This window comes from Drosophila miranda, chromosome 2, assembly GCF_003369915.1.
Source record: "Drosophila miranda strain MSH22 chromosome 2, D.miranda_PacBio2.1, whole genome shotgun sequence".
Lineage (NCBI taxonomy): Eukaryota > Metazoa > Arthropoda > Insecta > Diptera > Drosophilidae > Drosophila > Drosophila miranda.
Genome location: NC_046675.1, coordinates 11,683,200 through 11,693,846, shown reverse-complemented (window position 1 = coordinate 11,693,846; position 10,647 = coordinate 11,683,200). Strand labels below are relative to the sequence as shown.

General features: G+C 46.6%; 3 protein-coding genes across 3 annotated transcripts; 1 reads left to right on the top strand and 2 right to left on the bottom strand.

Annotated features, from left to right (window-relative positions):
* Nucleotides 1-781: 781 nt before the first annotated feature.
* Nucleotides 782-3,291, bottom strand: LOC108154938 (origin recognition complex subunit 2). The gene is made up of 3 exons (XM_017285428.2): nt 2,586-3,291; nt 1,683-2,531; nt 782-1,617 (listed from the first exon to the last, which is right to left on the bottom strand). The coding sequence occupies exons 1-3, from the start codon at nt 3,190-3,192 to the stop codon at nt 1,181-1,183; spliced, it is 1,893 nt and encodes a 630-aa protein (XP_017140917.1). The 5' UTR covers nt 3,193-3,291; the 3' UTR covers nt 782-1,180.
* A 268-nt stretch (nt 3,292-3,559) lies between these two features.
* LOC108154936 lies at nt 3,560-7,324 on the top strand. Its single transcript, XM_017285425.2, has 6 exons — nt 3,560-3,883; nt 4,009-4,206; nt 4,267-5,755; nt 5,810-6,576; nt 6,644-6,840; nt 6,902-7,324. Exons 2-6 carry the CDS (start codon nt 4,061-4,063, stop codon nt 7,051-7,053), a joined length of 2,751 nt encoding a protein of 916 aa, XP_017140914.1. The 5' UTR covers nt 3,560-3,883; nt 4,009-4,060; the 3' UTR covers nt 7,054-7,324.
* On the bottom strand, nt 7,179-8,554 carry LOC108154941 (inositol polyphosphate 1-phosphatase). The gene is made up of 2 exons (XM_017285430.2): nt 7,980-8,554; nt 7,179-7,924 (listed from the first exon to the last, which is right to left on the bottom strand). Exons 1-2 carry the CDS (start codon nt 8,467-8,469, stop codon nt 7,296-7,298), a joined length of 1,119 nt encoding a protein of 372 aa, XP_017140919.1. The 5' UTR covers nt 8,470-8,554; the 3' UTR covers nt 7,179-7,295.
* Nucleotides 8,555-10,647: the final 2,093 nt, after the last annotated feature.

Sequence of the window (10,647 nt, the reverse complement as noted above, 5' to 3'; positions counted from 1 at the left end):
CAAATGTAATTAATTTGTTGTACAAAACTCTTAAAAACAAAACAAAAAACAAAAACTATCATAAAATAAAAGCAAACCGTAGCAATTTGTGTATAGTAAGCAGATAAAAACCACAAACAAAAAACAATAACGCATTAATTCATTCATTCATTTTGTGGCATTCCAAGCGAATGTGAGGTGGGACTGAGGTGGAGGATGAACGGATGGCTACAGCAGATCCTCCCATTAGTAGCTCCTTACCATAGAAACTGCAACTGCAAGCAAGATCGAACGAATAAAGTGACAGACAGTAAAGTAAACGTGATAACAGCTTATCTAAACTAAAGTAAAATTTAAAGTAATTGAGACAATTTTGTATGCTAAAATGCAAATCGTAAGAACACATAAGAATTCCTAGGATCCTGGGATCCTGGGAGTGTGTCAAATTCAGGTATTCAGGAATCAACATTGTAGAGAAAAGAACAAGAACAACAACAAAAACAACAACAAGAACAACAACAAATAATAATGATAGTGAAAAATGCAAATACAAATGCTTTCCATTCAATATCGTACTTCCGATTGCATTAGCCGAAAATGTATATAGAAAAACTCCTCTTGCCTTAGTCGTCGCATCAATTCCATTTTGTTTCGACTGCACAAGAATGCTTTAAATCCGTGTATGTGCCGTGTGAGTGTATAATATTAGCCAAGGAATAGGGATTCCGGGAAGAGCATCTATATGTTTGCTATACGACTATTTGTTTCACCTTTCCCTCTCTGTTTGAGTGTTGAATCACGATTGAGAGTGGGATTTTGCCAACCATGCCAATCCTTTATTTGCTCTGCAGGAAATTGAATGGGGAGCGGAAACAGCGGGTAGATCGGTTTGGAAATACAAAATCAAAACTTATGATCTAAAATATATACATCGTATACATGTATCTAGCAAAGCAAGAAACGGACACCAACAAAATCAGATACAACTTTTATGCATGCGCGTCAATCTAAATGTGTAGCAAAGCCGAGTGAGAGGAACTCATCGTAAATCTAATTGAAATCTACCATAAATTAAAGTAACTTCGAATGGGCAATACAAGTGAAAGCAACACACGACATTTTTAAAAAGCAAAATTGTAATTGTATTTAACAATATTAGATAATAAATTAATATGTTCTAAAATGATGCGACGGCCTATTCCTATTTCTTCTCCTGTTCCTCCAGGAACTGTTGCAGGAGGTCCCCATCAATGGGAATGTTTAGCTGCTCCGAGCCATCGACACTGCGCTTTGACTTGACCAGCTTGTGGTCCAGGAACTCCGTGAGCTGGGCGCGCAATGCCAGATCCGAGCTAACCAAAAAGGACTCGCGGCAGTTTGAGTAAAGATCCTTGAAGGGCATACCCTGGTACTGGGCATTGCCCTTGTTCTTCAGCTGGTACTTGACAATCAGCATGTAAATGCCGCGCGAGTTGGTCGTCAGCGAACAGAAGACACTGCGCATCGAGGACAGAGCCAGCTCGCCAGAGTTCTGCACCAGCAGGGAGTTCTCGAAGGCCGTCTCGTCCGTGTAGGGCAACATGGTGGTGCAGTCCCACCAAGAGAAATTAAAGTTGCTCAGCTTGCCCTGGTCCCACACTGCAGGCGGAAAGTAGAACATTAGAAGACGGACCTTAGGGAGCAAGGAGTGCGTGAGTACTTACGCAGTGGTGTGTTGATGTGGTCGATGGAAGCCAGCAGATGGATGTTGGGCACACGCGCCAGCCGCGACAGTATGGCCTGAGCCTTCACATTCCGTAACATCGCACCGTCCAGGTTGTGCACGATCAGAAAGAGATGCGTCTCCGGTATCAGGGCGAACTCCTCCTCGATCATGTCCACAGCTTCGTGCGGATTTGTCGGGCTGATGCCGGCGTCCAGTATTTCACTGGTGATGCTGTCCAACATGTCCTTGATCGTGAGACTGGGAAAGAAGCCATTTACCACCAGAACCGTCTGGCGGGCAAGGACCTCGTGGTGGAAGGACTGCAGCAGCTGCCGCTTGGAGCCGAGCCCGTAAAGCAGGATGTTGAATCCCTCGTTTAGAATGCACATCCATTTGGGAAAGTACGAGCGATACTCCTCCATGATGGCATTGATGGCAGTGTCGTGCTCCGCAGACACTTTCATTTCGGAGAGCAGGCTGAACAGACGATCGGCGGCCAGCCGGGGATTCTTCAGTCGATCCAGGGTGTGGTCCGAGGTGAGAATCTTGCTGCTGGCATGCGAATGGAAGTAGCCTTCGCTCTCTGGCACAAACTCATTCGACTTTTTGGCCCGCGCCGACTGGCGGAGGCGAGCCGCTGAAGGAGTCTTGGGCAGGACGGGCACGACGATAGCGCGGCGCGTCTTGCAGGGTGTCTTGGGCTCATCGTCGGCGGCATCGTTGTCCGAGGAGTTCTCATCACTGCTGCTGCTACTGCTGCTAGACGAAGACTCCTCGCCGCTGGGCCGAAAGTCACTCTCGTCTCCAGAGAAATCCTCATCGGAGTCGGCCACAATCTTGGCAATCTCTGAAAGGGAATCGCTTTTAGTGAGACATCATGAAATATTAGCCGAGTACTCACGATTCTTGACACGGCTGCGCACATGGGACGGCGTCTTTGGCTGCTCTGTGGGCTTCTTTCGCTTGGTGTCGGGCGTCTTGACGCCCAAGCGAGGCGTCTTTGGCGTCTTGGGTGTACGCGGCATGGCATTGAGAGCTGCCAAAGCCATGGCATCTCGCTTTTTGGGCGTGTTGAACCCGAATAGACTGGTGCCGGCCACATTGTGCTCTGACTGGATTAGGTTCAGGTCTGGCCTGATGGGCCTGGCCACGAGTTCCACCTCGCCGTCGCCAACCTCCTCCAGCTCTTCCCCGTTGCTCTCCTCCTCGGTGCACTCCACATAGTTGACAACAATGTGCTCGTGCTCTTTGTCCTGGTGCTGGTCCTTGCTCTTCTGCTGATACGCCTGATACTTTTTAGTAGGACTGGGCTTTCGTGCGGAGCGTCGAGTGACTGGATGGGACTGCTCCTCTTCGGATCCGCATGCATCATCCTGTACCACCAACGCCGTGTCCAGGTCGGCGGCAAAGTCATCCTCCGAGTTGGTTAGATTCTCAATGGATTTCTGTTTTCTCGGTTTCTTTTGCTTCTTGGGTGTTCTGTACTCGCCCTGATTATTGGCGCTCATTGTTAAATTATTACGAACTACAACAATTTTAAAACGAAATAGTCAATTTTTTGTTGATCAAAACAAAAACAGCGCAGAAGAAGCGGGAAACCATCGATGACACTATCGATAGTATCGAAACATTGGTGCGCCCGTGACAATTGCATCCGTGTGTAGTTGTCATGTAGCAAAATTATTTAAAATTCGCAAATGAGTTTTGTTAAATTCTGTGGGTTGCGCGAAAGATATGTAATTACTTCGGTCTTCACTGCTCTAATTAATTTGATCTTGACTGAGTACTAAGTAGTCCATAAAGACTTGAATCAAATTGGATTATTTGAAAATTTGTATCAATACATCGATAGCAGAGTTATCGTTTTGCCTTCTTTCCGTTGCGTCCGTCTTTTCTCGCCTTCGCTTTAAAGCGTGTTCGACCTAAAAAGTGCGATTTGCGCAGCGATTAAGTTTAAAGTAAAGCTAAAGTTGAAAACTTGAAGAAAACATAATATTCTGCAATAAAAATATCAAGTCCGTTGGTTTTCTGAGTGTTTTGGGCTGTCCGCAGGACGCAGGAGTATTTTAAGCTTAGAAAACATTGATATCTGTGAAGCGGCATCGCTTAAAACATTGCACACATTCATACATATATACAGTGCAACAATATATACCCCAACTTCGAAAAATCAAAGCGCTGTTGCTTGTTGCTTATTTCGTAAGTATTGGCCGGCAAAAAGTCGACGCCACACGTTAACCGTTACGGCCGCCATGTTGATTTTGCATTCTCTTTCGTCTTCTTCCATACATACACATGCATGTGTTTTTTTTTGCGTATCACAGCGTGGAAATTTTTGTTCTCGAATTTTTCATTGACCGATTTGTAATTGTGAGGATGAATACCGTTTCTGCTGATATGTATTGCGCAGTTTGCGGCAATTCCAGTGTATTTTTGTGCGAGCGATGCCATGAGCCGTATTGCAGCAAAGATTGTCAAAGCACGGATTGGCGACGCCACAAATTTTACTGCATCCCCATGCCGTAAGTAGCTTTGCTGAGATCTGTATTTTCCATGCGTACATGTGTGTGTGCTATTTTTAGTGTGTTGGTGCCGAAAAAATATGCGCAGGGCTTGCAAGAACATCCACTGGTCTCCAGCCCGAAGATTGAGAATCAGTCAAATAATAAAGAAGCGGCGTCCGTCTCCAAGCCAGTCAAGAACGTCGAATCGGCGGCATCCGTGGACTCGCCGACTACCGCCATAGTGAAAGAGGAAAAGAAACTGTCTTCTGTGTGGCGTGAGACATTTCTGCCTCCGCAAAAGGACTTCTTCGAGTGCCGTGTGACGTACATGAAGTCTGACGGCGTCATCTGCGTAGTGGATGTGGCCAATATTGAGCTCATGGAGCGTTTCAACGAGAGCATGCAGCGCGTCCAGCCAAGGCTTTCCCGAGCAAAATGCGTTGAGGAGGACTCGCTGGTTGTGGTCCAAGGCGAAAAAAAAATCCATCGGGGACAGGTGCTCTCTATGGACCGGCAGTCTGAGACTGCTCAGATTTATCTGATCGATCATGGGTCCGTGGTGACTTCTTCTGTGCTGGAAATCTACGATCCGATGTCTCGCATCGCAGATACCAAAGCGTTTGCGATTCAGGTGAAGCTGCTGTCGAACACGGGCGTGCAGATCAACAAGCATCTAACGCTGCGCTTGCTGGGCCCCAAATCCCAGGAAGGCATCTACCCGGTTCAGCTGAAGCCCAAGATGACGATTCCGCTCAATTTGCCGATTGAGCTGCTGCAGATGAGCCCAGAGGTGACTGTGGCCAGGATCCTTGAAGGTTGCCTGCAGCGCGATGAGAAGCCAGCTGCCCTGCTCCAAATATCAACGATCAACCAGATTAATGACGCCATGGCTGACAAACTGAACGGCAAACCAGACCAGCAGCAGCCAATCTCTCTCAGCAAATTAGACACGTGCACAACATTCTTTTTGGCCGCTCACACCAAGCAGGGCTACCGACGTGCCTTTCTGCTGGACTTCATTGACGCGCCGCCCAAGCGTACTTTCCTGGTGTACGAGATGGACGAGGGTCGCATCTCCATTACCACTGACGTGTGCCGCATTCCCAGCGAGCTGCTCGGTCATCCCATTCAGACATTTGCCATGAAGCTGAACGACGAAATGCAACAGCCGCCGCTGGAGCAACTGGTGGAGGACAATGGTCACGATTTTACTGTGAAACTACGTCTGGAGAGCATCCAAGGCCAGGAAAAGGTGCGGAAGGCCAGTGCCGTCTTGCTGTCCAAAGGAAAGCAGCTAGGCGGAGTGAAGCTGAGAACGTTCATGGGTGATGTGTCCTCTTTGGGCCACAAGTACTGGCGTGAGGCGATTAAGAACGGCACAACGGTTCGCATAACCCACAATGTCGGCTACAAGCAAATCTTCATAAGCTCCATGGAGACCCTGCAATATGCAAGCCTCTTTAAGCGCATTGAAAAGAAGTGCAAACCCTTCGAGCAGTCGGACCAGATCACGATTGGCTCCATTGTGCTGGTGGCGAGTCCCAAACTGGGACACTTCCGTGGCGAGGTAAGCCTAATATTGACATGAAATAAATACAACATTATAATCCCATCTTTGCAGATATCTGGTGTTGCGAACGACCTCTTCCGTGTGTACAACATTGATACGGGCGCAATACACCAGGTGGAAGCGCAGTTCCTGCGCATGTCCTGCCGATTTCTGCGCGACATGCCCGTGAGCCTGTCGCGCGTCAAACTAAAGTCAGTGTGCGATATTCCGGAATGTGCAGTGAACCCAATCAATGCAGGGTTTCAACTGATGAAGGAGCTCATGACCGATAACGTTCAGTTTCGCGTCGAGTTTGTTGGGTCAAGCACTGAAATCGTGGACTTGTATTCGTGCTCGGGCGAGCCGACTTCGCTGACTCTTCGAATGCTGCCGCTGATATTTAAGCCCGTTTCGATGTATTCCCTGGAAGTAGCTACTTCAGATCCAGCTCCTGCTTCTGCTCCTGCACCGGCTGCGGTTCCTGCTTCGGCAGTTATACCAGAAGGACTCAAGGTCAAGACAACGCCTCCAGCTGCGTCAGAAACGGCTGAAGACCTTTCACCTTTGCCGCCATCGCCCACAGTTTCCCCCGCAATCGAGACTAAAGGGGCAGAAACATTCGAACGTTTCTATTACAAAGACGTGCCAAAGATTCTTATTCCACTGGGCAAACGCGTCAATGCGTTCATCCTGAATGGGTCGGGACTCCATCAGACTGGTGCTATCACCGCCTGTCACTTTAAAGACGTGACTGAGGCCGAAAGCTATCAGAAATTGTTTAATTTAGTTGATAGCCTTGGAAAGAGTTCGTACCCAGACCTTATCGACTATGTGCCTTGGTAAGTCCTATACCAAACAAACAAAGCCTACAAGTAATCCAATTCTCTATCCAATATTCCCGCACAGTATTGACGAAATGGTCCTGGCCGTGTTCAGCGAGGACAATAATTGGTATCGCGGCGTATGTGTGGAGATCCTCGGCGATAAGGCTCGCATTTTCTTCTGTGACTATGGCAACCATGAGCTGGTTTCTATGAAAAAACTCAAGCCCATGAGCTCTAATTTGATGCAGGGCATCAATGCGACCAAGTGCTACATTGAGGGTTTGTGATATCTTTAAAACAAACACCCACTTAATCGTTGTTAATCGCTCGTTTTTTCCAGGTTTCGACAACTCGGAAAAGTTCAGTGTTTGGGAGAAGCATATTAAGACGGACTTCAATATTCTGTGCCGCATCAATGAAGGCCCCGACTCCAATTCGCGTACCCTTACCATACTCGATCTGGACAAGATCGTTTCTCAAAAAACTTCTTAGCTCGTTCTCTAGTTTTACATTAAGACAACAGGGTCGCGTTCCTTCATTATTATCCCTAGTAATAAGTGTTAAGTACACCCATGTGTACGAGTCGAGCTTTTCCAAAATGTTTTTGAAAACATTCGTTTTTTTTTTTTTTTTGACTTGGCAGGACTTACGTAGACGATCATTTATTTCATATATCAATAGATATTTCGATACATTCCACAACACTTATAATGAGATTACAACAATAAAAACATTCATTGTTCGGCCAGTTTGGCGAGGAGCACCTCCATCGCATCAACATTGCGTACGGCGATAATGCCAGTAGCATTTCGCTTCCAATCGGATCCTGAATCCTGCATCAGGTACTTTAGGGGCACTGTCTTCAGCTCCGCCACGCTCGCACCATAGTCGAAGACATCACCGCCCAGAGCGCGTAGAATCGCTTGCGGCGCACAGGTGTCCCACTTGAAGGTGGATCCCTTGCTGAGGAGATACACTTCCACCTCACGGGTGATGACTTTCAGGGCCTTGTGTCCAGCGCCTGCCGAGAATGCGAACTCGTAGCCCAGGTCAAGGAATCGCTGTAGTATATCCGACAGCTCAGAGCTGGAGAAGATGGCAAGCTGCCGATGCGCGTCCCGCGCCTCAAAGTTACAGTTGTGGGCCTGCAGGCTGGGCAGGCAGATGCCCCAAAACATCGAGGAGCTGTACACGTGCTCGTCCAGCTTATTGCCAAAGGGCTGGGCAACGACTCCGATCACGGGAATTCCGGTGTCACGTTCATAGACGCCGATCAGAACGGTCACACAGTCCAGGCCGGTGGAGGTGATGCCGGGAAAGTTGGTGAACATCGTATCGCCCGAGATATACTCTGCGGTGGCGTCTGCAAGCAACAAAGCATTAACAATTGCCAGGGGCAGGCATGTCCACTTACGTACCAATTGGATCGATCCATATGCCCAGATTGGCATAATCCAACTCCTCGGGCAGCTCCGGAATCTCGCCCAATGTGCCACTCTCAAAGTTGACTACGCGATGCACTTCGTCCGCCAGTGCGCTTGCTGCACTTTCATGTCCACTGAGTACTGCCTCCAGGCAAGCGGTGGTGTCCGCTTCACAGGCCCCCACAGCCACTGTGACACTCTCCCCCAGCTTGTTCGTAAAGTTTGGTGATTCTTCGCCGAGTATGGCGTCCTTCATCTCTGGAAAGACCGCGCCAACGTCGTGCTTGATGGTCTCCTGGATGAGCACATCGGCCAGCGTTTTAAAATCGTGTTCGAACCGCTCGTTGGCCTCTCCTTCGATCTTTTCTTGGACGAGCAGTGACAGCAGCTGTTCATTGGCTCGACATGTCCTGGCTATATTCGCCGCCTTCTCCGCACAGTTAATCAGCACCCGCAGCAGGTTCGCCTTGTCCTTCGAGTCCATGGTCCTAGTTTCCAACAGATATTTTGTTTTAATTTAATTTTATTTCATCTTTTACGGCTTCTCCAGGTGACTTATCAGAAATATACCAAAATATACCGTCTCATTTAAAAACTATACCGTAAATATACTGACGAGTTCTATTTCACATATTCCTCGTTTTTGATATTCCGTGGATTATTACTAGCTATATAGAACATTTAGCCATGCCCACATAATTTTCTCCGATTAGTGAATCTATTTTCTACTTAACTGGCTAGTTTTTAGTCCTTGTTTTTATTGAATTTTGACTAAAACAAGGTTTAAACTATCATATCCTTTTCCCTAGGGTATGAAAATTACGGTTGCCGGGAATCATTGTTGTCAACCGGTTATTAACAATAAATACTCGTTTTTGATATTCGGTTCAATATTACTAGCTAGCTATAACCCTTAGCTCTGAACTTTTAATTTTATCCGATTACTAAAAGAGTTTCCTACAAGACTGGTTAAATTTAAGTTTTCGTCTTTATTGTATTGTTCAACAAATAAGGTTTAAACAAAAACGTTCAGGCAACAATTTCCACCAAATTTATTTCTTTACATTGTAACTACACAATTATTACATATTAACTACATTCTATGTAATTAGCAAAAGCGATATCTGTAGGAGAAATGGGTACGGTTCAAAAATAGTTGGCCGTTGTTCATAGAAACCCCAAGAGGCGCTAGTGTGAAAAACGTCCGTTATCCATTTTTTGACATGCGTATATTTCTGATATTTTGAAATATTCTGGAAAATACTATGAAAAGTATAAAATTTGCAGTGTTTGCTAGACGTGGTGGCAAACTTTTTTTAATGTTTTAATTTTGACAGCGACAACGTCAAATTTTGATAGCTGACAATGTCAAATTTTGACACCATTTTCAAATCTTTTTTTCCTTTTTTTTTCAACACATCGAGAGAGCAAGGTCACACTTAACGATGGAATATATCGATAACACCTATTGGGCGGTTAATTTTGAATCTGTTTTACGGTTGTTGATGTATTAATGTTAATGTTATGGTTAATGTTTGGTTCATTCAATTATTCATTTATATCACGTGCGAAACTTTAATAACTAATTGGCCCAATGTTCAAAATTGAATAAATAGCCCTGTTTATCAAGGATTTTTGTTGCCGCCCTGAAGTGAAGCAGCTTTCACATCTTCATTGAAACAATTTTAATTGGCAATTAAAAATTACGCACTCGCCGCCCCTTTAGGCCCGCTCAGCAACCAGCCCAGCCATGAATCATGCCTTGCCAAGGACCAGCCCCGTCCCGTTCCCCCATTCCTGTGGAGGGCTTTGTTCCAGCTGCGGCTGCTGCATAATTTGCACCCGATCTTATCAACGAGCACTGCTAATGATTCGCATTAATGATGCTGCATACACGGCCCGCTCCCATACTGTTCATCCTGCTCCCCATTCCTTGGACATCGCTGTACCGATCTCTGGTTCTGGGTTTTGGGCTTACGCACTTTGGCATCTTATGAAATGAGACCATCAATCAGTAACCACTGCCTCTCCACTCGCTCCACTGATGCATTTGCATATAAATTGCTGCTAATGTCGCGCTATCAAAGTGACTGCATCAATGCGGCATTCCTGCCATGCCTGGGCCTGGCCATTGCCATTGCCATTGCCGTTGCCGCTGCTCCCTTCCTGCTCTCTGATCCGTGTTCCTTGTCCTGGAGTGGCCCTCAGGGCCTGTACCGCTTGGCTTATGCTAATTTTTTCCCAGGCCTCGCAGTCCTGAGCCCTGGCCATTGATGTTTGGATAACGTTGACTTGATGACTTTGCATAATTTACGCCGCCGCCGCCGCAGAGCAGAGACTTCTGCTGCTGCTGCTGCAGCCACATTTTGGCTGCTTTGGGTTAATTTTTCACTCAACCACGTTTGCCTTTTTAATGTGTTAATATTCATGGGGGGAAGAGGCACAACACAGCGTAATGTTTGCTGGTTTTCCTCCTCGGCCTCGTTGTGACTTTTGACGTTTCAATTTGGCCGTTGCGTGATCTTTTGCCAAACGATTTTTCAAACTGCCCCCTCAACAAACCGGCGGGCATTTATCAACAGCTCAACCGAAGGCATTTGTCATCATCCACATATACTGCGAGTATGTGGATATATACTATATGCATAAGAGTATATCCCCC